We start from the raw sequence: 27,327 nt of genomic DNA on the forward strand, positions 1-27,327 counted from the left end.
TACTATCAACACTAATAGTACAAATATAGAGAATTCCTGCTATTAAACAAGTTATCTGTGTTGCTCTGAATAACGATATGCTATTTTTATAGCATTGAAATGTCTTTAATTCTTAGAGACTGTCAAAGTAATTCATTTTCTCCGAGTAACAGTTTGAAGCTCTGTACAGATCTGTTTTTACTAAGTTGCCATGTAATATTTGTATTGAACAAAACTGTCTGAAAATTTCTTATCTGTTTTCCAGTTGCTAGTGATATTTCTTTGACTGGTGGCACAGTGGTTCAGCGAATTCGCTTAGCAGATGAAGTAGAAAATCCAGGAATGGCAAGTGGGATGCTAGAAGAAGACTTGATTCAGTATTATCAGTTTTTAGCAGAGAAAGGAGATGTACAAGCACAGGTAAGATTAAGTTCACCTGATGGCATGCAGAGGTTTTCAAGAATTACATGCACGGCTTTATGAAATATGGACAGACGTTGGAGCTTTAGTTTTCTCTTCCTCCTAAATCAACCTGGTTGCTATTTCCTGATTATTTTTTATGAGAAGAGGCTTTTATTTTAGCATGTTTAAGGTAGAACTTGGACAGAAAATGTAAAATTTTGTGGAAAATAAGTCCAAAACTTTACAACTTTAGTATCTTAGGAAAGAGGATCTTGGTTTGCACTAGAAACCATCCAGAATAGTTTAAGGATAGCTTTAGATGTTGTGGAGAAAGCCTTGATCAAAAGAACTGACCCTCACGGGGGACCTCAGTTTCTCACTGCTCTTACGTGACTTCTGCATGCTGCAGGTTGGACCTGTTCCACACACAATGCAGCAGGGGAGGACACTAATAAAGGCAAATTGTCACAATTCAACTTGGTCATATATGACTCAAGAATTAGGTAGGCAGAATTCAAATGAACAATTACTACTTTGTATCTAGGACATCACATCACTTTTATCTAGGATAAATTTTCACTTAGACTAATATGAAAAAATAGGACTGTACTGTAGTTATTGAAGCAAATCTGGGCCTTTGGACTTTGTGGCATCTTTAATTCTGATATGGTCTGCCTTTGTGCATGTAATTAGCCTGCAGGTATCTATATTACTAGAAAAAGAAAGTCCCTAGGAAAGAGTGACTTAATTGTAATGTAAAATTTATTTTTAGGTTGGCCTTGGACAGTTGCACTTGCATGGAGGAAGAGGAGTAGAGCAAAATCATCAGGTACCCTTTCTGTATGTCTCTGATGCATATTATACTTGGTGGAGGCAGAGAAAGTATAGCTGAGACCACAGCGAAGCAAAAGTTTTTAAGTACCACCATAAGGTATTTAATGACTTCAGTAGTCCTGTTCGATAAAACTTAATTCATTCAATAAAACTTAATCTTTATGTGATTAGTACATGGAGCTGATTTTCTTACACAATTAGTTAAGACTAGTCATCTTAGAAATAAGGAAGTCAAAACCAAGGAACAGGTTTTCATCAAGTAGTACTTGAAACTGGCTGAGCTTTTGTATGTGTAGTAGAATCTTCATGATGCACTGTGCGTGCATTAGTGATGATAGGCTAGTTTATGTGGCTTGCAAGATTATTTTGCTTCTGTAGACAAAACAGTGGAAGTTTCAATACTAAGGATATTAAGTGTGCATAGAAGGTAGAACTTCTGCTGGTGTAAGCCAACCTAGCTACTGCTTATAGAGGTTAAAATAACTAACCTTTTCTTAAAGTATGTATTTAAAAAATTGGAGAGCTGAGGATATGCAGTCCTGAGGGTTATTTCAGACTCAGCTACGAACCAGAAATTTTTTAATGGTCATCACATTTAAAATACCTTAAAATGACTGCTCTGCAAGGGCTCAGAGAGTGGTCAGAATGAATATAACGAAGCTTTTTTCTCCCCTCTGCATTTTGGAATACATTGTTGAGAGGGAATGCTGCTCAATATTTCAATTTTAAGTGGGGAAACCTATTACGTAAATTACGTGGGATTGATAACTCTTAGCTGCAGAAGAACCTGGTAACTTGGCAAACAACCTACTCACCTCTGTTCCATTTGCAAGAAAAGGTACTGAAATCATGGTGGCTAAAATACTTGTTTTCTTCCCTACAGCGAGCATTTGAGTACTTCAATCAAGCAGCTAATGCTGGCAATTCACATGCCATGGCCTTTCTAGGAAAGGTAAGATATGAACACTCTCAAAAGTAGGCAAATTGACTGCCTTTGAATGAAAAAAACCCAAATACTTCCTACTTTCTGATATCAGGCAGTCTAAAACTTGAATGCTGGAATCTAGGTACTTCTGTTTTGTTGCTGTTTTGAATTGTCCTGCAAGATTTGAGTGTTGTAGTCTATTACATCTGGTCTAAATTTTCTACTTGTTCCTTCACTTTAGGAACTTTTTTCTAAATAGTGCTTGAACTAGACTTTTTTAAAAATTAAACAGTTAAATACCTAAATGTCCTTTTTCTGTGGTGGAGTTCAAAACTCAGAGTAGGTCACTATGCTCTTCCATACAGTGTGTTGGGAAAAGCTCAGCTTCTCAAAATTTTGCATAGTGGGAAATACTAAGTTCACAAAATAAAAGGGGAAAGACATCTGCATTCTTATTCTGTGTAGAGAACTGAGCCATCTGAGTCAGAGTTGCCAATAGATCTGCATCTACTCTGAACCAAAGCCTGAGTCTATCTGCAAGGTGGGCCATTGTATCAGTTTTATCAGATGTAAGTCCCCTTTTTAATCTAAAACATGATTGACAAGCTGGTATTGGTGATGTTAATGTGTTTCTGCTTAGAAAGGTACTTAGGTCACTTGCCTGAGATCTGGGTTGCAGGCTACCTTTGACCCATGAGGAGCTAAATCCTTATTACTCCATTTGAGTACCCTCTAAGCTTATGCTGCCATAAGCAGCAGCTCTAGCTCATCTTTTTCAGGCTGTTAATGCAGTAGAGGATGCAGTGTCCTTAGAGCATGAAAAAAGTAGCATAATGTGCTGGTCAAGATACCTGACAGGAGAAATTGCAGGTTCCTGGTTTCTCTACTACTGGAGTGTTTTGTATCTAATAAGTGCTGAAATGAACAGGGTTTTACTAGTTTTTGCTTTGTTTTCAAGAAGTATTTTAACTGCCAATATAGTTTGACTTCCACTGGTCTCACAAGATTTTTGCCTGATTATGTGTTCTTCACTGCACACTGGTAGAACTCAAAAATGAAGGGTATTTTCATGAAAACTTTCAAATTTTATAGGCAGTTCATTCTTGTCATTTAACCCCAGCCAGCAACTAAGCACCACACAGCTGCTCACTCACTTCCCCCCCCACCCTGTGGGATGGGGGAGAGAATCAGTTAAAAAAAAAAAAAAAGGCAAACTTGTAGGTTGAGACAAGAACAGTTTAATAGAACAGAAAAGAAGAAACTAATAATAATAACACTAATAAAATGACAATAGTAATAATAAAAGGATTGGAATATACAAGTCATGCACAATGCAATTGCTCACCACCTGCCAACCGATGCCCAGTTAGTCCCCGAGTGGTGATCCTCCTGCCCCTGCTCCCCTCAGTTTATATACTAAACGTGACATCACATGGTATGGAATACCCCTTTGGCCAGTTTGGGTCAGCTGTCCTGGCTGTGTCCCCTCCCAACTTCTTGTGCCCCTCCAGCCTTCTTGCTGACTGGGCATGAGAAGCTGAAAAATCCCTAGGTTTAGACTAAACATTAATTGACAACTGAAAACATCAGTGTGTAATCAACATTCTTCTCATACCTAGCTCAAAAACATAGCACAATACCAGCTACTAGGAAGCAAATTAACTGTATCCCACCTGAAACCAGGACAATTCTCCATTAGAAGGTTAAACCCTCTGAATCTGAATTTTACAGCATAGAGATGTGTTTTCTGCTTCTGGGCAAGTTCTTTAATGATCATTCAGTGATGTAATAGTCAGAATAGTCTAATGGTACAATAGATGCTCTCTCAAATGCAAAGTGAAGATGCTTCATGATCTCCATGCTAAAGTGACTTCTTCAGCTGTTCTTCAATAATGCCTTTCTCCTTCAGATGTACTCAGAAGGAAGTGATGTTGTACCTCAGAGCAATGAAACAGCTCTTCAGTATTTCAAGAAAGCTGCTGATATGGTATGATTACCTCTAAATTAGAAATACAGCATATGCACCAAAAAGTTGATTAGCTCAGAAATTATGCAAATGCTTCTTTTTGTGCACTTCCATGTGCATACACCTGCTCCCAGCCTCTGTTCCAGATTAGCCAATAATTAAAACCTGCTTGTCTAAGATGTCAGAAACTGCCTCCAGTTCTGATCATGGTGCTTCATGAAGGTGTGTTCAGCACAAGGAGTCTAACTCATGAATGCTGGCATCAGTATGAAATACTGTCCACCTAAATAGCCTGCAATTCTGTTAAGTGTTAATTTTCGTTAATCTGAAGCTGTCTTGTCACAGAAGTTTACAGTGCATTGATAATATGTTATTTTGGTTCTGTTTTGTGGTCACTGAATAGATAATGGTTTTGGTTTTATACTTCCCATTGGAGTGTTTGTCGTTTTGGCTGTTAATCCCTTGTGTCTGCCTTTGACCTATCCCTTATGGTAGCATTTGTACAGTTAAAGCATGAGTAGTCTTCCAGGAAAGATGTTTAGCATGTGAAACACAGTAGATGAAGTTTTGAAGGGACTGTTATAAGTTAACTGTCTTCATGGTTCTTGTACTCCATAACTAGATTGCTGTTCTACACCTGTGTCCTAGAGTAAGCATCTCTCGACTTGCTAATTTCCTACATTCACTGAAGGTTTCCAGTATGCTCCATTGCCTGTCCTGACATTGAAGGAATACCATAGTGCATACTTTTGCACAGGCAGTGGTAGGTAATGCAGCCCACAGGACAGCCACCAATCTGCCCTTAAATTAAGGCAGATTGTCAGGGTTCCTGTAGTTGTTTTGGGAGCTTCTGTAGCATCCACAACATCTCAAACTTGAAAAAGCTAAAGATAAGTAAGTTATGAATGCCCCACCTTTCTATGGGTGTTCTACATCTTGTAGAACATTTTGAAAGTGCACAGTAGACTTTCATAACTAAAAAAAAAGCTTTTCTTTTTCCTGTTAAATCACCTTTGTAGTTACTGAATAAAGCTACCAGAGATGCTTTTTTCACCCTAAATAACTATAACTTACTAGGAGCAAAGTTAGAAAACAAATCTCTCTTAAGCACTATTTGTTCTAGTGATGTTAAACTAAATCTGAAAGACGTAGCTGTAGGTTTTGCCTTTCTTTGCAGAAGTGTTTTCCTGTGTTTTCAGGGTAATCCAGTTGGACAGAGTGGATTAGGAATGGCTTATCTCTACGGAAGAGGTGTTCCAGTGGTAAGCTTTTGACAGTTGTCTTTCTAATCATAGGTGATAGTGTAACTTCTTGTAGTCAACAGACTTTTTCTCTGGAGGGAAGTACTGCAGAAGACATATTTGTGAAGATTTCTGTTGCACTGAAAACTCCATGAGGAAATCTGTAATATAGAAAAAATTTCACTATGCCGTTAGCAGCTATAAAACATGCTGAGTTCCCTCTAATAAGTTTGAAAATGTGGCTGAAGCTATTAGAAATGCATAGCAGTGTGAATTTTTAGCAGGAGTTTTGAACTTGGCTCTAATTTTCTTGTGAAATAAACCAAATCCTAACTGTCCCCATTTTGTGTCTCTTGTGAGTGTGGAGGAACACTTTGAAACTTTTAATTAGTTCATTTGCCTTGTTGCTTTTCCCATAAGAAGGTTTCTTGTCAAATGTTTTATATTTAGCTATGTAAACAGATATTAAAAAGTTGAATTAGCCCAAAGTTGAGGAAATAAGTTAAATAATTGCTCTAGAAACAGAACAGGGTATCATTGTAGGCTATTTCATTTTTCCAGATTTTGACCAGGTGAGTATTTTCATGCTAGAAATCTCACTAATTTTTCTGTAATATAGATCTGTCCTTACACTTACACATGCACACACACATATTTTCTTTCTTTACTTAAATTGTGGTGTATTGCAAGGCTCTAGTGACTTGACACATTTTTCTGCAGAACTATGAGTTAGCACTGAAGTATTTCCAGAAGGCTGCAGAACAGGGATGGGTTGATGGACAACTTCAACTAGGTTCCATGTATTACAGTAAGTATCAAAATGATGATTTGCCAGGTCTAAGCATGTGCCCTTTCAGTAACTGTTCACTAGGTGGCATTAGAAGTGTATATATAATGCATGTAGAGTGGTCTTACTGCATTGAATTTATGTTTTATTCTGTTTTTTCTTAACACTTCCACAACTTTTTCTTTAGTAACTTTAAGGAATAAGTACATACTGTATTTCATACAACTCTGCTTTTCAAGAGGAATGAATAGTGATGACTTACTCTTTCTTTTAGATGGCATTGGAGTCAAGAGAGACTATAAACAAGCATTGAAATATTTTAACTTGGCCTCCCAGGGTGGCCACATTCTGGCTTTTTATAATCTGGCTCAGATGCATGCTACTGGCACTGGAGTGATGCGATCCTGTCATACTGCTGTTGAGGTAAGGTCATCCATTTATAAAGGTCAAATAATACTGACTTGGGAAAGGTTGGATATAACCATGTCAGCTTATATAGGAAATTTGTCTCGGCTAAAATCCACTGGTGAAAGCCGAGGCTATCAAAAGGAAAAGTGATAGATTCTCAAACTCCTTTGTATCTCATGAGAAAAAAAATTTTTTTATGTTGATATGGCATGTGCTTATTTGCTTTATTAACTTTGACGAAAATCAAAGGAATGTAATACAAAGCAAACCAAACTGAGTTCTTCATTTAGACATGGGTTTAAGCATAACAAAAAGGTGATACTAAGAATAACTCTGAGTAAGCATCTGAATCTTGACATGTATTCGCTTAGTAACCTGTATCTTAAAGTAAGTCTGTCTTAAGCAGTGAGTTTGTCTATCAAGTTTCTCCTGTGGAATGTAAATGTTTTGAACAGGCATTTGAATGTTAAAGGTTTACCTCTTGCAAAACCTAAATTTCTGAAGTTCCTGACAACCAGTCTTCTCTGCCTTTTTTTGCCTCTGCAGCTGTTTAAGAATGTATGCGAACGGGGGCGTTGGTCTGAAAGACTGATGACTGCATACAACAGCTATAAAGATGGTGATTCAAATTCTGCTGTGGTTCAATATCTTCTTCTGGCAGAACAAGGCTACGAAGTTGCACAAAGCAATGCTGCTTTCATACTTGATCAGAGTAAGGACCTGAATTTGTACTGAAAGACTTTTTTTGGAGTTGGCCTGCAGTAGCCCATTTAGTAGAACACTGGAGTGCTTGAAGATGTAATTACATAGCTCTTGTTCAGTTAGAACTTCAGTGAGACTCTTGTCCTCTTTCTGCTCTTCAGACTGGAAAGCAGGCAGTTTTAATTTTCATCTCTAGGGATAGCTTTCTGGCCTAAAAGTTAGAATACACTTAAATTCTGACTTAAGGGATTTAAAAATGTGATAGGGAAAGAATGCTTTAGAAACTGGCACAGTGCTGAAAATTCTCTTCCCTGGACTTCTTAAACACAGCCTTAACATTTTATTTTTAAATCTGTAAAGTAGGAATTGCATTCGTTTTACCTTTGGCCTTTACTATGCATACAAGCTTCAGTTTCCTTTGTTCTTTATCTTGTAATGTCTTTTCTCAGTACTCTTTCTTTCCCCATATTATTTTGTAACTTTACTCATACAGCTTTTGAAGCAGGGATGAAGAGATGGACAGTTGGTTCTGTTAGGTTTGAAAAACCTTTTCCCGAGTCCCTTACTGCAACTATGTGGGTAGAATTTGGATTTCATAGAGTTTGAGGTCATAGGGAAACAATAGAAGTACAAGTGGCCAATCTTGCTAGAGACTACAAAACCCAGTGTTTTAGACTCTCTGGATCTCAAATCCAGAAATCTGGGGCTCTCATTACCAGCTTTAGGGCTTTGTATCTTAATATAAAAATCAGCTATTGGTGGCTGATACAATAATCTAACATCTTAATTTCCAGTCAATATTTTTCAAAGGTGCCCTAGTGACTCATCTTTAGATAAGCTACAACAATAACAGTCTTAGCTGGGAGTTGCAAAGAAATAGCATCTCTCCCTGGGTTAAAATTCTGATTGTCATTACTCAGATATATCTGCATCTCGACTGGAGATGAATTTAAAATTAATTTATACATTTTATACAGGAAATCTGTATGTCAACCGTGAGACAGTATAGCTGAAACCATATTTAACAGTAGAAATGAAAAGTTATAAATCCTTTGAACTGTCTGAACTCTGATACTTCAGCAACCCTCAATTCGTGACATGGGCAAGTAAAATACCTTCTGTTCTGAAGCAGCTGTAGCACTGCTGTGTAAAATATGCAGTCTCTAGCTAGTTAAGCAGTTTAAGCCTTCATTTTACTTGACTAGTCTTGTTTTTTAGATGGTCAAACTAAAATATCTTATACTTTAGCCTTGTATTTGAGTGCATCTTTGTCAGAGCCTGAATTGTGTGCTCTTAAGACTTGCATCTTCTGGCATTCCTCAAGTATGCTTCAGAATCCCCTAGAGCAGGAATGGGAGAGGAACTTGGTAAGCACTATTTCAGGGTGAAATGATACAGTTTGTTCTTAGCCTCTATGGGTAGATACATGGAAAGGGTTTTTTCTAAGTTTCAGATGGGTTGAATCTTGTTTGTGCTATAGCACAGATTACGTCAAGTTTTTAATTCATTTCAGCAGACTGAATATAAGCATTGGATTTTTTTGTGGTCTTGCATGCATATACCATGCTCCTATATAACTGAATTACTTTCTTCTCTAGAAGAAGCTAGCATAGTAGGAGAAAATGAAACCTATCCTCGAGCTTTGCTTCACTGGAATAGAGCAGCTTCTCAAGGTATGTCCATACCTCACAATTCCAATTTATTTTTAGTAGAGCCATTAATGTTTGTTTTCATGTGTGTTATGAAACAGGGAAGGAGGGAAGGCTTACATCCTTCAGTTCAACATTAGTTATGTTCCACATAGGATAGTTGCTGTTCTTTGTTCCACTGTTAGCTATAATGTCATTACAATACGCTTGCAGTTCTGAGCCATTCTGAGATCCTGAAGATTAAAAGGACTAAAACACAAATGTACAGTGTGTTTCTTTTGCCATTCCATATGGAATTATAGAGCAGTGTTAAACAGCATTAGGAATGTTTACACTGACTCTTCTAAAAATAAATCCACTTGGAAAAATAGACACAAAGCACTCTTTAGGATTTTGGTACTTGTCATAGTTTATAGGAAACTGCATTTCTTATTCAAAGCAAGCAAAGCTCAGTGATGAAGAATGCAGTCTTGATGTCCAACCAATGCAAGTTTAAACTCTGGTGCTTATGATGCTATCCTAAAACAAGCAGTACTAAACTTAATCATTATATATCTCAGAGTGAGGTCTCTAACTTTCATATGGGTGCATCTACATTAATGTCTGTCTACTAGGTTTTCACTTAAGAGCAAGTGTATCATGCAAATGGAGCCTAAGAGTTTTGTCTGAAAAGCTTCAGACCTACTTGGCTTTTAGTAGAAAGTTAGAAATTGAGAGGATGCAATGGCTAAGTATTCAGTTATCAAATGATGATGAGAGACTTTATTTTTCAAGTTTTCAGCGTCTCTGTTTTAAAAAAGCTGAAGCCCTTAATGACCATATAACAAAAGATTTCTGTAATAAGTGAGTATGAACAACACGATACAGCTTTTCAACTGATGCCACTAAATAGCAATAAAAATGTTGGTAGGATTACTGGGAAAAGGACTTTCCCAAAAATAGAAATCGGTTACATTTTGGTTAGCTAAGCACAATTTAAAAACCAAACCAACAAACCAAAAAAAAGCTGTTTATGTGAGAGAGGGAAAAATGGAAACAGTTTGTGCAAACTGTGGAAAGTAATACTAAAGCCCTTATTGCATCTTCATAGGAAACTAAAAGGCTTTCTTTGCCTAGCTATTTTGTTGTTGTTTCTTGATTTATAGGATATACTGTTGCAAGAATTAAACTTGGAGATTACCATTTTTATGGTTTTGGTACTGATGTTGACTATGAAACTGCATTTATTCACTATCGACTGGCATCAGAGCAACAGCACAGCGCCCAAGCAATGTTTAATCTGGGCTACATGCATGAGAAGGGATTGGGCATTAAGCAGGTGAGTAAGCTGTAGGCTGATAGTCTGCTTCATTACAGTGCATTCACTAATAGTAGATTAAGTTCATAACCACTACTGGGCTTTGGGAACTATATAACCGCTTAGCAGGAATTTAGCATGTGTCCCAAAACATTCTCCAATAGCAAATGGATAAGTATATCCACTTCACACTTACCTATGTGAAGAAATGAGGTATAGGCAGGGAAAACACTATTTGACCAAAATTGTGAAGATTGGCAAAAAGAGTGCCATATGCTTGAGTAATGCTTTCAAGACTTTGCAGGGTAATGCAATGAATGCAAATCAATTCCAGGTTCAGAGTATCTTAGCACAAGATTGTTCTCATCCTCTGAAGCACTGCTTAATTTGTTTTCTATATCGTGACATTTTGAAAACAAGCTCTGTGCATCTTCAAGTAACAAACAATAAGCACCAACAATGTGATTAGTAGCTGTGGCTGTGGCTTTTCAAATTAGGCTAGGCCACAATTTGCTTTACAAACTACCTTGCCTAAAAGAAGGTGGTATATCTGGTTCTCTTAGGAAGCCTGCGGTATATTGCTGTCCATGAGCTAACTAACTTACGGAATCCAGAACAACATGTTCTTGTATGTGTCAAAATAATGTGATTAGTAATTGCATACTAATTTTGAGCAGCCTACCTTAACTTAATGTATGATTAATTCATGCAATTAATGTATGAATTTAGTAATACCTTCTGGGTTACCTGAAACTGTTAAGAAATAGTTTCGTTTTCCTTATTTTGAGTGAGCTTCAGCACTTGGTTTTTGTTTATGTATGCATCTTTTTAGTTATTCTGTTGGTCTGTTAAAAGACCAATTTTTGCTTCTTTTGCCCTAAATTCCTGGCAAAAGGTCACAACAGTGAAAGACAAGTCTTAGGTCAATATTGTTACTTTGGGAGCAGCAAGCAATCAACATTTGAAAACTGCTTACTGCCCTAGCTGTGGAAGTGACAATATGGTACACAAACAGCATTATTTCTAAAGCTTATATTCAAATTTTATTTTAGGACTTTTTTCTTTTTAACTGAGTTGTCAAAACTAGTTAACTTCTGAAAATAAGCCTGCAGCTAAAAGCAACACTGCTAAAGTTGGGAGGTTTTCTTTAAAAAAAAAAATCTTTCAGACATCGACTTTTTTTATTTCTTTTGTTTCTGCCTTCAAAACAACCCAATTTAGAACAAATAATAAAAACTTTGAAAATGTTATTAAATCACATTCAGCATAACTGCTAAGAATTGGAGAAAAATAAGTCCTAATGCTATCATTTGCACAGAGTATTCTCCAACCAGAATCAGAGATGGCTACATGTAGATAGCTGAAATGAGTACATAGGGGCTCACAATAAGCATATGCAGCCTTGCTTTATGCAGATGAATAATACCTTCCTCTCATACAGATCCACTATGGAAGGAAGAGTTGAACTGCAAGGGAAATGCAGACAGTTAATATAGATATGGGAAAGAAGCACTGAGACTGTCTAAGTAAGGAAATTCTGTGTATAAAACCAGTCTTAGGAATTCTGGATATGTAATGTCTTTGCTTGCTGTGTCCTAAAACTTTACAACTGTTAAGATGAGAGGATGGAGATTTAGGACTGACTAGATAAGACTAAAATGGTGCTGGGCTAAGATGTTCTGAAAACAGCTAAGACTGAGTTTTGAATGAAGCAAAAGAATATTTGGCTTTCCTTTCCCAGAATGGAAACTGCTGAATTTTGAGCACCTCTGAAAGTGACTGACAGTTAAAATCACTTCTCCTGTTGTAGCAGAGGATGTCTACCACTGAAGTCTGCTCTTCCATTAGAGGCCTGTGGAAGGGATGTATAAAGATTTTAGCACTATAGCATCTAACAAATTGGGGATTTAGCCTGTTGAAGAAAGGGATGTGTACTCTTACTGTTTCCCCACCTACGTCTACGTCGTCAAGATTGTAAGCACTCCAGAGTTAGGGAGAATGATGCAATAAAATGGCCTGCACAACTTCAATTCAGGTTGCTGTTTGTTCTGGATAATCCTGAATAAATACAGTATTTCTTACCATTTTGGTTTGTTTGGTGGGGTTTTTTTTCCAAACAGCTTTTGGCTTATTCTCTCTTATTGAATAAATAGTCTTTCTTACATATAGGATTCTATGCTATACTTCCTGTACATAGATGGTTTTCAGACTCATACCAGGTCAAGGCGAAATAGTAATCCCCTTCAGAAATCTCACGTGTACACTGTTACACACTTTTCATAGCTTTAATGTTATCCAATTCTTGAGACTGCATGTCAGAATGAAAACTGTTTCCATATACTGCTCAAAATAAGAACAAATTAATTTTCTCATGGTCTTCTCTTAAGATTTGGCATGGTATTTCAGTGGTATTTGTGTGTTAAAGCTCAGACTTGTACAGTTCTCACTTGTCTGTCAAGTGAGAATGGAGAATGCATAAGCAGAATGACGTGCTTGCTAATTAGAAATTAAAATAAACCATGATTTAGGTTCTGCTTCTACACTGATATTAGCACAGTACAAAGGAGGTAAGGAAACTCTTTTAAATAGTTATACAAAAGACAGATTTCCCAGGCTTAAGGAGTATTCAGAGTTGTTCTACTGAACTAAAATGTGAGCTAGTATGTCTCATTCACATAATGTGTTGATTTTCATATTGTTATTTTGACGTGTTATGGAACTAAGCTTTGCTGTATCAATGAGCAGAAAATCTTTATGGTATTTCACAATCAGGATAAAATTATAAAATGAACATGTGGCCTGAAGTCCTGGAGATTTCTCTTCTTTTAAGTGTCCAGCTTGGAACACTTCCAGAGGTTAAGTCTTATGCAGGCCTGTCCTTCACATCACTGAGCGAACATAGGCAGTTTGTATCCACGTATCCTAATATTGCACAGTATGTCTCTGAAGCAGAGCCAAAAAAAACCCTCAAACAAACAAGGAAAGTTAAAGTATTCAGGTACACCTATCCTCCGTTCTTGCAATAGTTGCCTTCTTGTTCCAACTATCACAGAAAAAGCTAATTTAAGCTCTTCCTAAAGTTGCTGACTGTTTGTGCTCATGCTTTTGCCAGGCTGCCCTCACTAATGCAAGTTATGTCTGTTTTGGATAAGGAGTAGAATTTAATTTGGGAATATGTGCAGAAATGGTTAGAAGCTGCACTATGCAGCAGGTATACTGTAGTATAACTGGGAAGAGTTGCTGCTGCGTACTCCTCTGACTTGTGTTTTTTTAGTCTTTCATGTTTGGTGTGGTGTTGGACATGTTAAGGGAATACTAGAGTTACCTAAATACGTGCCTTAGTTTGCAGTGTATGGGTTGAATACGTTAATACTGATCTCTTAGTTAGCTTCAATTCTACCATCAGTTACAATAGCTTCATCCTCAGATCGAAGCTTCCCTTTACTTGTCTATTCAAAGGTGAACATCCCTCAGAAAAAAAGGGGAAGTTTTACTGAATGGTTTTTGTTTAATTTGACCAAAAACCTTGTATTCAAATGACAGTATACAACAGCTTACAGAAAAAGCTTTACATTTTATGGTTAATTTTTCAAGTTCTTCAAAATGGAGCTTTGTATTTTCTTAATTTCAGGATATTCATCTTGCAAAACGATTCTATGACATGGCAGCTGAAGCAAGCCCAGATGCTCAGGTTCCAGTCTTCCTAGCACTTTGCAAGCTTGGAGTGATTTATTCCTTGCAGTATGTACGAGAAATCAATGTAAGTAATGCAGAATTAAAAGGAAAAAACATCAACAAATGTGTTTTCCAGTTTTAAGAGAAGCTTAAGTTGTAATTTTAGTTAAGTAGAAGTCTTGCCTGAGCCTTTTGAAAACTTAGGATAGATGTGTTTTGTGTTGTTGCATATTAAGGAAGTTACTGAAGCTGTCATTCCAATTTCTTATTTGTGCAATTGTGTGAAACTGAGATGTGCGCAGCCAGTGCTCTTCTGTGCAGCTCTTCCTTTGAAGAGAATTTCTGTAACCTTTTTGTTCTTATCCATGACCATCTGCTATCAAAGTTAAGCAGATGATTACAATGACATAATCACTGTTCAGGAGAAAAGAAACACTTTTGTAGGCCTAATTCTCATGCTAGTTTATATTCAGCTGTAACAATTCTACTTGAGTTGTGTTTGATTTCTCTGGGGGAAAAATATTATTTGTATTAGTTTAGCTATTGTGCAGAGTTTCTGCTGAGTGACAGCACTGAAGAAAATATTTCCCTGAAATTTAGGTGAAGTCTTTCTTATAGTGTCTGAAATATTTCTCAGTATTTTGATATCTTACTGCCTTTTGGCTTACTTATAAATGCAAATGGTATGGAAGTTATTACCACTTAGAGCAAATGCAGTTCAGACAATCCAGCTAAGCTTGACAAAATTTAATAGTCTCGAGACTGGGGACTTCCAGGAGTGTATGGTCAAAATACTCTAAATCAATTGAGCAAATACACATCTAGCACTTCCAGAAGCTAGTATGCAGAACATCGATATTCCAAATTTTAAGTCTGCTGATGCAGACTTAAATTGACAGTGGCTCTGTAGTACCATCAGATACAGTAGCAAAGCGTAGAGTGTGTGTTGGCTAACGCTTATGCACATGGAAGTCTGATAAAAAGGTGGTTCAATCAAAACTAACAGTAAGTCACTTCAACTTCTCTATACCTTATCTGCACAAATCTCAGCATTGTACCACATAAGCATCCTGGGGCTTAATCTTCTGTCATTCATGATAGTCTGCTGATGGCTTCCAATTTGGCTGGACTGATCATTTCACTGCCTCTGTGTATGTGGTAGTTGCTCCTCTTTCTTTAAGAGAACTAGTACAGTTACATACCTCAATCTGATTTAAATTATGTACTTAAATGCTCTGTGTGTGAAAGCCACAAAGCTACAAGTCAAGAACCTTCATCTCAGAAGGTTCTGAGAAAATAGAATAGCTCATCCTATACAGTATGGCTTAGTCTTACTGGCATTTATTTCCTGAAAATGAAGGATGTTACTGAAGTGATACTATTTTTTCAGAGAGGAAAAGAGCTACTGAAGTTTTAAAACTGGTACTTGTACATGAAGAATGTTACAAGTCAAATTTAAAACCAAAGTAACTTCCTATTCTTGCTCTTTGTCATGATGATGTGGACTTCTTGTTTCTTAGATAAGGGAGATATTCTCACATATTGATATGGACCAGCTGCTGGGGCCTGAGTGGGACCTTTACCTTATGACCATCATCGCCTTGCTTCTGGGAACAATTATAGCTTACAGACAAAGGCAACATCAGGCAATTCCCAGACCAGCAGGACTGCGGCCAGCTGTGCCTCAACAAGAACCACCACCAGAGCACCAACCACCGCAATAGCAACAAGAGCCTCAGTGAAAGAACTGGATTTTTCCTAAAGGAACAATTTTCATTGTGATTTAGGACTTTGGATCAACAGTCCCTCCCCCAAAAGAGGCGCAAAGAGGTTTAAAAAAAAAAAGTTTGAAAGCTGCTTAGAATGATGCCTTTTTTTCAGGGATAAGAAAATTCTTTTGAAACTGATTTGAATGTTATTTCAGTGCCAATGGAATAACACTATGGCTTTTTTCATGGAAACACAAGAGTGCTACTACAAAAATGTTGCCTGCTGTATCTAGTTCCTCTTTATTCAGAGTCCTTTTCATCTCCTAGAGAGAGCAGAAGGCTAGCATTGGAAGGATTTTGCCTGCTTGATAGCAGCTGCCCTATATAAAAGTAATAATAATAATTTTATGTCTAATTTAAATCCAAGAAGCTGAACTATATTCAAACTCTAAAAAGACTAGAGCTGTATGAACTTATATTCTGATCTGCATCCCAAGTATTTCTACAGTCCTCATTTTGTTATTTCTTAATATTTCTTACACTTTGGTCTTTTATGCTGTCTTGGATAGTTTAACATGGATTATTTATGAACTGTAAAACTAAGCCAGCAAACATGCCACTCTGCATTTGTGCTTTTTTGTTTTGAGTGTTTTCCTCTATTCCCCTTAGACTAGACAGTTCTCAGCAGACAGTATATAGCCCAGGAAGGCAGACTGGGACAGACTGGGTCTGTAAAGCTCATCACTTTAAAACTATCCATGCAGTGCCCAGATCTCACATCCTTCTAAAACTTTTTTGGAGCCTGTGTGCTTTGCAATACTTCATGACATAAAAACAAATTGGTAGTGTTCCAAAATTGTTTAAACTTGCTCTTACAAAGAGGCTGAGTCTAGGCTGCAGAAAGCACCAGTATTGTTGTGGACACTGAAGACAGAGCCAGAAATCTCAGTGAATTAGCTTACTTTTTTGGTTTTGGGGGTTTTTTTTGTTTTAGAGGTGGAAATTCTGTATTTAATTTTCAGCAATCCTGTAAGTGATCTGCACTGCAAGAAGGAAGTATGTGTGGTATCTTATGCATTCATCTGTTTAATTCATCTACAAAAAAGGGCCCCAAAGATGCATATTCTCTGCAAAAGGGCACGGGCTTATGCCAGTGATGCTGCTCCAAAGTTTGGCTGACTGATAAAAATTGTATGTTAGATTACAGCAGTGTGCTGGCTGTTGCCAACCTGTTTTGTACCTGGCATACATGGGAAAGTCAAAACAACATCTCTGGCTGTGCCATCTTGAGGATCCCTTGTAACAAGAAAATCCAAAGAGAAAGAAGACTAATGGTTTATGGCTTCTTGATACCACTAGGTCAATGCAAAGGCCTTTTAATGAGTGTAAAGAATACGACCTGTGGACTGATGTTTCTAGACTGCAAGAGGAATCCTCGCTTAGTAATGATGTTCTTTGAACTATAATTTCAGGGGTTGGGGCTGGGAAGCAGTGGGGAAATAGCTTAGATGCAAGAAATGCAGAAGTTTCTGTTCTTATTTACCAACGGCCATTAAATATTTGTTTCTGTACTAGCATTAAACTCTCTGAATATACTGTCTTAAAGCTGAGTGAAATACAAATGAGGAGGCTTTAGCTGCTTTCTGACAAAAGCTGTTGTGTTTAAAGGCTTTCTTTCATGCAAATCTTTTTTCCAGTGGATTGGCAGCAACATATTAATATGCTTTAGTTAACATTGAGATTTTGGTATGGTTTCATACTTAGTACTTTTGTAAGGAGACCCTTGCACAATATATGTGTAGTTCGGGAAAGAAGATAAGCAATCCACTCTTTTGTAAACTGAAATATCATGGATGACTAGTATTAAAATATAGGTAGAACTTCTCAGTACTTCAAAATGCTTATGCTGGTTATGTGACAACAAATCTTTGATTTTAGTTTGGAGGGTTGCAGCATGTGATAGAGGAATGTCTTGTTCAGTCTTAATCACCATTAGCAGATGGAACAGTATTGAACTTAAATGTAGTGTCTAAAATGTACGGCACTCCCCAGCTGCATTTCTAAGGTATCTGTGGCTTCTGAACACTCCCTCTGAAGTATTTTTGCCTCTGTCACTTAATAGCTTTTTTAGCTTGGCATGAATAAATTAAAGATTATATGGAAAATGTTTTTCAGTTAAATACCATTGGTTCATTGGTATTGGTCTTTTAGAATGTTTAACAATTTTGTTACTGTGTTATTAAAATGTTTTGGTTGTTTGATCTATTAGAACTAAATTCTAAAAGCTCTGTCCTATTTGCATGAGAATCTCTTAGCATTGCTGCTATGTGACCATCTCACAGCTGACTTTCACTGAACCTGATGCATTTTTACATCCAAGAAATCAGCAGAAGAAAACGATTGAAGTTCAGCAAGTTATTTCACTTTAAAGAACTGCTTTTTGAAGAAGCAATAAGGAAGTCTTTCTCCTGCTTTTTTCCCTTCCACCAAATTACTACCGCTAACTCTTTCAGATGACATTCATTTGAATGAAGTCGTAGTAGTAAAAAGATACTTACCATAACTAATGGTGGGTTAACTCAGGGATTAAAGAAATTAGTAAGTTTTCTAAATCAGTTGTCTACAACATGGCTTAAGTTTTTGTGACAATCCCTTGCTACTCCGTTCTGAAACTTGCATTTTGAGGGAAGTATATTTAACTCTTACTAGCAATATTTTTCTTGTGCACTCAGTTTATCAAGCAGCTTTTTTCCTAAAGGAGCTGGGTTGCTCAGTTTACTGCAGTGAAGTACTATTCCCTTTTGGTAGCACACAGGTTGTCTTACAGTTTATATGCAGGAGTATTTTAGAAGAAACTTGATTTAAGAGAAGCCTTTCTGGGTATGTTCAGCATGCTTTGAATGGAAAAATTGTATTCTTTGTAGTAACATAGGCCAGAATCTGCCTATGTGACCTTTCCGGACACGTGCTCTTTTCTCCCTGCATGGAGGATGGAACTACAAAGCAGTAACTGTTGTCGGTGGGAGTTTTATATGTAGGAAAACTGTGGAAAGATATGGGGGAAAACATTGTTCTGCATCTCAAGTTATTAATCAGCCATACTAGCTGTTCTTGCTCATTGAAAGAAATGCTGAAGTGTTGATAAAACAAGATTCTAGTTCATCACTCTGGTGAAACCTGTCCCAGAGCTGTCTGTTGAAATAATTTCCCTTGCTTTATATTGTTCATCATGGGATAATGTAATAGAAGATAAGGCCTTTGAGACTCCAACGAGACAGTTTTACTCACTTTTTAGTCATCTTCCATAAGTCAGCTGCTCTTATTAAAGTAATAAAAATAAAAAAACCAACCAAAAAACTATCAATTGTTATTCTTTTTGGAGAAGAACATTAAAACATGGATTGTGAAAGGACTTTTAAGACTATGCATTATCTAGTTTCCACCTATTATATGCTAGTTTTGGCCTATAAAAGGGGATCACACTCACCTTTGCAAGTTGCTTCCTTTTTAGATAGGCAATGATGAACTGAAGTTCTATTTTTGTTTCAGAGAATATTAAACTAAAAAGATTTAGTTTGATTTGAACTACTGCAAATGCATATGGCAAATAGGGACTATTGGGGGGAACCCTTTGTTTTTACCAGCTACAGTTCTTTAAAGGGTCTTGTAGGAGTTTTGTAAATTTATTTTGTATTTTAAATCAGTATAAAGGCTGGTCAAATGTAATATAATTGTGTAAACAAATTCTGTTAATAGAAAGATGTACAGATTCATTTTGTACTGTATCTTTAATCTTATGAAATAAAGATACCACCTGTGTGGTTACCCTCGGTGTTCACAGTGGTTATGGTAACAGAGGATGTCAGTTGTTAGTCATATGCACTGATACATGCCACTGCTAAATGCATCCATTCCTATAAGGATACTCACACTTCTTTCACTTCTATTCCTCTTCAAAAAAAATAAATCTGTTAATTTAGGAGGGGCATAGAAAGGGGAATAGAAAATTATGCATTATAGCTTCAGCTGTACTAGAAACTTGCCCTGTCTGTGTGTGTATGAGTGTGACCCTTTCTGCAGTGTATACAGCATCTGTACTGTGTGTGGCAGACAAAGAACTGCTGTGTGATTTGAGAACAGTGACCAGAAACTTTAGGATTTCTCTTGCATTTTCAGTACTACCCCAAGCTGACAAGTTTACTTGCTCTTCAGGCCTTTTTCCACGCACTCATCCTTTCAGGCTCCACCTGTTGAGACTCTTTGAGTCCTCCCTCATAAATGCATTATGTTGGTCTGCTTTCCAATGTGCTTATTAATTTGGAAGAAAACAATTAGGGAGAAGGAAAGTAAGGAGACTGAGGGAGCAATGATAACTGCTATGGAAGGCATCAATAGGTGAACTGTCTCGGGCATCGGCCTGAGTTATGTAGTTTTCTGAAGTATTTGGACGCTTCCCACATTGCTTGCTGCTGCCAGTAGCACTTATTGCATTTAGGGAACAGAACTGCTGGTACTAAAACCATCCTGAGTCTGACTGATATAGCTCAAGCTGAGGGAGGTCACCCTTCACCTTCCAAAAGAGCCCGTGGCTTGAGATGCCATGGCTGATGTGCTCAAGTGGGGTGGGGTCAAAAGTGTAGATACCTTATTTTACTTGTAGCCTGTAGTCAATAGGGAGTTGTTTTCTGTGGTGGGAATAGAATACCAGATATATAAATGATGGGGGGGGGGGGGGTAGCTTTGGGGTTTTTTTGTTTGTTTTTTAAAGAGAGAGCCACTGAATAATGTTAATTGAAAACTAGTGTATTTGTTTGGGTTTCCTGGCTTGGTTAGTATTCTTTGGGGTTTTTTATATTGCTTTATTCTCCTCAGTCTATGACTAAACCACTTCATTTTAAGTTAAAATATTAATAGAAAGTATAGCTTGTAAACCTGCAACATCTTTTTCATTAGAATGTGTTATTTGGTATAATGCCAAAATGTTCTTCCTTGTCTCTAAATGATCATGAGCTTAATGGTGTTTCTGAATCCTAATTGCTATTTTTATAAAGATTTATTGAGAAAAAAGTCACTGTAGTCTACTTGTTACAGAAAAAAATCAGAAGACTATAAATTACTTCTTTCAAAGCTAAGTTGAGGGAGAACAGTGCACCATCTATCCAGGTAATATATACTTTAATATCCAGTCTTAATTTTTATTTTCATAAAGAAAATTAAGTGGAGATGGGGCACCATTGTAGTTGTGTTTCAGGTAGCAAGAGGTAAATGTGATTCAGCTTTCACAGCACAGTAACTGAACTCTGTAGTGAGTCTCAGATGGAATGTATTTACCTTGAAAGGTATTGATGCCACTGCCACTTATACTGGTAAGCTTTTCTCAGTGCAGCAGTGTTTCAGGCAGACATCCACTTAAGGGATAAGTTGCTCACATTTTTTCTTTGCTACCCAGCTTTTGGGGCTTTCCACATAACGTGGGTTGCAATTCCAGATTTTTGGAAATAACTTGGAAAAACATTAATTTTTGTGTTGCAAAACACTTAAATTGTATTTCTCCAATTCTGCTGTCAGGCATTTTCTGTATTTCCTTCCTTATCTTTTTTTTTTCCTATGCTTGTTTTTGTTCATACTCATCCTTCCTCCTAAACAAAGGCATAAACTGTACTGTAAAATTAGATATTCCAGTTCCCATCTGTTATTTATGAATGTGGCTCCATTTCTGTACAAGACTCATACTTTTTTTTTTCTTTTCATTGTTTCTAATTAATTGCTTTTGCTGCAAAATAAATTTCTACCTGGAATGTTTGTTTGGAGCCGCAAGAGGGCATCACATATTAAGTGGTGACTCAGACTTGTTAAAAAATATCTTAGATCTCAAATACTAGGAAAGAAGTAACTTCCACGCTTTCAGTCATTGTCACATCATGGGAGGATGTGAGTGTATATCTACATGTGTATATTTGTGTGTGTATGCACACATGCATATACTGAGACAGAAAAGAGCGTTTGGTTGCAGGAGCTTCAGAAACTTTCTTAGCAAAATGAAATAATTCAGTACTCTTATTTCTCTCATATTTATAGAGCAAAAGTCAAAATTAAAAATTACTATAGCTTCTGGAAATACCTGGTAAAGAATTACTTTCCCTGGACTGTTAAAGCTTTTTTTAATATGCATATCCATCAACCTGCTGTCATACTAATCTGTCTGGCAACATCTTTTGGAGTATTGTGTGCAGATAAAATGTGGACTAGTCGGGCACAGCTTCCAGGATGGTGGCTACTTTTGCAAAGTTAAATCCAGGTTTTCTTGGAGTACAAATGCTTTCCCACGAAAGCAAATGAAAATGTTTAGCAACAGGTGATGAAGATTTCTTTTAAAATCACTTTTTTCACTGAGACCATCTGGTGAATTATTTGAGCTGTCGGAATAACTTGAAATCTGTATTTTAAAATATTTTACAGTATTTGTTTCTTACTTTAAAGTTTGATAGGCACTGGACTTTGCTATATACTGAAGTTCCATGAATTAATGACATTTTAAGTGCTTCTGACTAAGCAGGTTTTTATTTGGAAAGTTTACCTAGATCTATTCAACAACAATTTTAAAGGAAAAGATTGCTTGTATTACTAGTATTAAAAATAGATTGGGGGGGTGCCAAATACACTTCATAGACTTTAAAGTCATTATTATAGCTGATGTTAAAACTACTGAAGAAATATGGCATGTTACCAGTTTAAGGCTTATAACTCTGGATTATAAAAAGGATAATTATTGGAGAATCATCCAGCTTTAAAGGCTGAAGATCTGAAAATATACATGCTTGGTGAGTTTTCCAGTAGCTGATTACCTTTGTTACTGATGCTGTGAGGTCAAGAGGACTTGAGTTAATTCTTTTCAGGTTGTATTTAGTTTCATCTCTGGTTCTCATCACATTGATTATAGGACTCGACAGTCCATTAGGAAGAGTAGCCACACCAAAGTATGTGTATATTTTATTGTGGAATCCAGATTGTAATGTTGAATGTTCAACTGTAATTGGGTAGCTGAAGGATTTCATAACTTTTACAAATAATTTTGAGTCTGACTTGATTGTTGAAATCTGGAAAACATTGCACAGAAGGGAGGTGACTATAGTAACAGAATTTGGACCCAGTGAGATAAATGTGGTGATCTCACTGCATGCAGCTGTGTTGGCTTTTTCTGCCCTTTTCTGCCCCTTTGCTAAACGAACAGCCTTACTGAGTTTCCTACTAGGAGACAGATCTTCTACAATGTGAAAGGCAAAGGGTGCAAGTAGGTAGGAACCTCTCAAAACAGAGCAAGAAAGAAGGGTTTCTTCATTAACATATTATCTCTCAACTAACAAACATTTTAGCTAATGCTGTATATTAACTATGTTTGCCTACTTTGATATCTTGCATATTCAGTGAAAAGCTCCATAGAGATACAAAAAATATTTAAATTTTTTTGCACATGTAAAATTTCTTTCTGTTACTGTCTTGTTTTGGGGCCTAATTATTATGTTTGAGTTTACAAGCCCCCAAAAGTTTGCTCTTCACTACATTTGTCATTCTTAGTTCAGCTCCAAAAGATAGATTGATAAGAAATACTTCTAAATGTTTCTGGTGTTATTAGTTCAGCATCATAAAACACAGCTCTCATATTCAGAGTAAACAGTTTGCAAATAATTCTTTGGCTGAAAACTGAAAAACTCTATGGTAAATGCTGAAAATTAACAGAAAGTAAACTAAAAAATAAATCCCCCTTTTTAACATTTCAAATCTAGTGTCTCATTAGTCCTTTCTTTGGTACTGTGAAAGATGCTAGAACAAAAGATAGACCATGTCAATTTGAAATGCTATTCCTTATCTAAACACAACAAATAAAATATTCATTTCCACTGTCTCCTCAGGATTTCTAGATGCCAAATCATGAAGACTTCCTTGTAGCTACAGAAAAGGAAGTTTTCAAATTACATAAATGAACATGTTTGATAAGTCTTTAACTCTCCTTGTGCTTCTTATATTAAACATTTGATGCTTCCAAATTCCCCCAGTAGCCATAATGCTCCTAGCACTGCTATCTTAACAAACTCTTCGCTTGCTTGAATTGGAGGCAGAACATGCTCTGCAGCTACTGATTACTTTGGTTTGCTGTTACATGGCAAAACAAAGGTGCCTGGACACCTGAGCAGTTTCCTTCCTTGGGAAAAATGCCCAGTCTATGAATAGGAAATGAAGGTGATGACCTACCGTGCTGGAAACAGCGCCTTTGTCCCAGAGGTATTGGTTTTAAACTAATCTTGCCATAACTGAGACATACAATTACACAAATCTCTCCTGATGTATGATCTTTCAGGCTTGCCCGTGTCAGCTGAAGTGAAGACCATTCACATGCATCCACATGCGTACAAGGTAAGGAAGCTAAACAAGCAATCTTTTGGCACAATACATTTATTTTCTCTTGCTGCTCTTTGTGTCGTGTCAATATCAACCCATGGGCTGAGGAGCATGCATCAGCAAACACTCCTGTGAGGCTGTGCTTTGTGATATGGTATAAAGAAGTATGTGAAGTACAGACTTACTTAATTATAGAAGCAGGTCCAGATGGGTAAAATACTCTGGAAATGTTTCTGTGCATTTCTGAATTGGGCCTCTACTGGGATACCAGTAAGGGTTAAACCACACCTCCTCACTTAATTTAATACAGTGAAATATATTTAATTCTGTTAACTGATTAATTGAGTTAAATCTGCAGTAAAGCTTGCATGAGAATCATTGTTGTTTTATATTGGAATAAAATAGCATAATTAAGAGTTTCCCAAGATGTAATGAATTATTAATATCTTTATAATAAAATATTAACATCAAAAGCCCTAATAACCTGTCAAGTAGAAAGAACAAAAAGTCAGGTGATGTGTGTATTCAAGATAAATTAGAATCAGGATCATTCTAGCCTTTAGTTACTTGGTACATGTGTTTATAGTTACGATCTCACATGCTCTAACCCTGTAGATTCTCATCATAAATACATTTTCAACATTTCAGAATAACAGCAATAGAATATTGTATTTTAATTATTAATATGCAACATTATGTCATATCCTAGAAAATGGAAGGACATAATCTTTGTTCTTCAAACTCAAAGTATTTGATGTAGACAACCCAGACTCTCTAGAATGTGTTTGATTCCTCCCCTCCCTTACTTGGGGGGTGGTGGGTGTGGTGTGTTCAAGTATGTTCCAAATTCTCTTTATATTGTATGAATAGCAGTTTTCAACCAGAAATCTAATGTACAATTATTCAAATGGAGTAATTTTGTTTCTGATTCTCTGATGTAATAGAAATATTTCAGTGGAAGGTACCTACAACATCCACATAGTCCAACTGCCTGACTTCTTCAGGGCTGACCAGAAGTGTAACAGTATGTTACCTGCTTGTCCTTCCAGTCTAGATCTTACTAGTAAAAGTATTTTGGAAGCAAAAGTAAAAATTTCTTACAAGTCCAAATAGAATAATGATATTAAACAGAGCCGTCTGATGCTGTGGTACTGGTGTAATAACTTTGATGGAATAAATAGTTTAAGAGAATCAAATGTCCTAAGTCCCACACAACCATACACACCCCCATATTTTAAAAGATGTTGACTACATGAGCTTCAATTTACTTAATATCAGAAAAAGTAATCGGTGCTAGAGCCAGCTTATGCCTGTTAATCAATCTACATAAAAGAGAGAAAAGCGCTAAAGAAGCAATACGTTATATGCAAGCCTTTTTCCTTTAATGATTTTTTTTTTAAATGAAGACACATCCTTCATCCCTCAACCTTTAAATCATCTAAAGGCTATCAGTAAACACGCATGGGGGTAAAAAAGACAGCAAAGAAGGAAAAGATTACTTACATTTCTGGCGCTGAGTCTCAATTACAACCTGATTGATGAAATTTCATGCTGCATGCTTCAGCAATGCAAGATACAGCAACCACTGCCACTGTTGGACTGTTTGTGACTGCATTTGTAGCTGCCCTTGTGACTACAGGCTCATAGTACTGTTGTGAAAAGTTACTCTGTAATGGCTGATCCTGATGCTGTTGTTTAGAAAACAAACAAGGAAAAAAGAAAAAGAAGAAATGGGCTTCAAGACTTGACCAAAACCAGGAAAGGATTGATGGCTTTGGAGCCTTTTCCTAGTCAAGATCCCTCCCAGGCCAGTACATCAAAGGTCAGGGATGTTATTCTGGATTCTGGATTTATTAAACATGGGGAAGATAGAAGGACACAATTGGAAAACTAATGTGTAGTTCTTTTGGCGCATAAAATGAGGAGAAACAAAGACACCAGTTGTACCTGAGCAGAACTATCCTGTGTCCTTGTTGTAGCTAACATTGACACATGTAAATGAGTAGGGCTACCAGCCTGAATCCGTCTTGGCCGATGGGAAGTATATGCAACTAAACATATTTTTTGTGACTAGCTGTGTTTGGGAAACCAACGTTTTACACTGCTGGATCTGCAAATACTGTTTGGAAACATTCGAGTTGTGCGTTATTCTCTCCCAACCACCTCTAGTTGGCACTCGTGTTAACATTTTGTGCCAGAGGATAATGCCCCGCCCCCAACTCGTGTCACAGGGGGGCTTTGGGTTTTTGTTTGTGTGGCGGTGTACTTTTTAATGCATGTCCCCAGATGAGTCTGTAGTACATAGTAAACCTTCAGACCTCTTTGAAAGCTCCTTCAGGACAAAATCAGGTATGCTAAACTGCCAGGCGTAACATCAGTCACCATAATTGCGTGGTTACCTTGCACTCTTCATTTGAGATTTTCCCAGTGTTTTACAAGAGCACTTTAAAAACCATTAGTTCGCCTGGAGAAGAGTTAAACTTATGTAATTTTTTTATTTTTACAGTCAGTCCCCACTACTAATTAATGCAAATGTTAAGGTTATTAAGATTTCTCGGCTTGCAAGGTTCAATTTTCTAGGCAGCTCGTGGGTGACTTGTTACTTCCTCAGCTCTCCAGAGTCATCCTCTGCATCTGGGGATGGGTGTACACGGACACACCTGTGCTCACAGTCCTACCTGTGATGCACATGTTCCTGTCCTATTACTTGCCTTTCATCAGAAGCCTTGAAATAGTAGTGGGGTTAGAAAATAAAGCCTCCATAAAGACACTTGCATATCCAAATGGCAATCTGGAATCTTTAACGGCAGAAATAAGATTAATGTCAGGGATTTATATTATTAGGTCTGTAATACTACTCCAACTTAACAGCTTAAACACAATTTGGTTCACGGAGGTCGCAGTTAACTTTATTAGTCCTGACTAATGCCTAACGGGGGTATATTTGCTGACCTGTGAAACGCGTCAGGGTCTCACGAAAGAATGGAGACACCTATTAATTCGTATTATCAGTGGGCACGCACAATCACAAGTTACAAATAAACAATGTCATATTTAGGCATTTAGGAGTGCCGGTCGAATGGCCCCGGAGCGGAAGGATTTTTTGTATTACGTTTTTTGTCTGCGCGTTTCTATATTTTTGCCCTTCTGTACGAGGCGGCCACCCGGCAGGCTCGAACTGCTGCTTCAAAGCGTATTTAAACGGAGCGAGCCCGGGAGCAAGGAGACAAACGCCTGCCTTGGCTCTTCGCCCGCCGCCTTGCCGCCGGCTGAACCCCCCACCCCCGCCGACCTCGACCGCCGCTCGCCCGGGGACCGGCCCGGCGCGGGGCGGGGCGCCGCGCCCCCGGCCAATG

The 27,327-nt window shown here is 37.3% G+C and overlaps 1 protein-coding gene across 3 annotated transcripts in view; it reads left to right on the forward strand.

The window, feature by feature from the left end:
- The window catches only part of SEL1L (SEL1L adaptor subunit of ERAD E3 ubiquitin ligase), a 36,340-nt gene extending 16,941 nt beyond the window's left edge, over positions 1–19,399 (forward strand). The window contains exons 10-21 of one of the 3 annotated variants that reach the window (XM_049825947.1): positions 245–399; positions 1,154–1,210; positions 2,099–2,167; positions 4,050–4,127; positions 5,306–5,368; positions 6,068–6,155; positions 6,409–6,557; positions 7,089–7,254; positions 8,843–8,917; positions 10,039–10,211; positions 13,822–13,950; positions 15,386–19,399. In XM_049825947.1, the coding sequence (XP_049681904.1) occupies positions 245–399; positions 1,154–1,210; positions 2,099–2,167; positions 4,050–4,127; positions 5,306–5,368; positions 6,068–6,155; positions 6,409–6,557; positions 7,089–7,254; positions 8,843–8,917; positions 10,039–10,211; positions 13,822–13,950; positions 15,386–15,589 (1,406 nt within the window). In that variant the 3' untranslated portion in view covers positions 15,590–19,399. Of the gene's footprint in view, positions 1–244; positions 400–1,153; positions 1,211–2,098; positions 2,168–4,049; positions 4,128–5,305; positions 5,369–6,067; positions 6,156–6,408; positions 6,558–7,088; positions 7,255–8,842; positions 8,918–10,038; positions 10,212–11,931; positions 12,277–13,821; positions 13,951–15,385 lie in introns of those variants that run through there. The other 2 variants (XM_049825948.1, XM_049825949.1) reach the window with 2 other exon arrangements.
- Positions 19,400–27,327: the final 7,928 nt, after the last annotated feature.

The sequence above is a fragment of the Accipiter gentilis genome, chromosome 22, assembly GCF_929443795.1.
Source record: "Accipiter gentilis chromosome 22, bAccGen1.1, whole genome shotgun sequence".
Lineage (NCBI taxonomy): Eukaryota > Metazoa > Chordata > Aves > Accipitriformes > Accipitridae > Astur > Astur gentilis.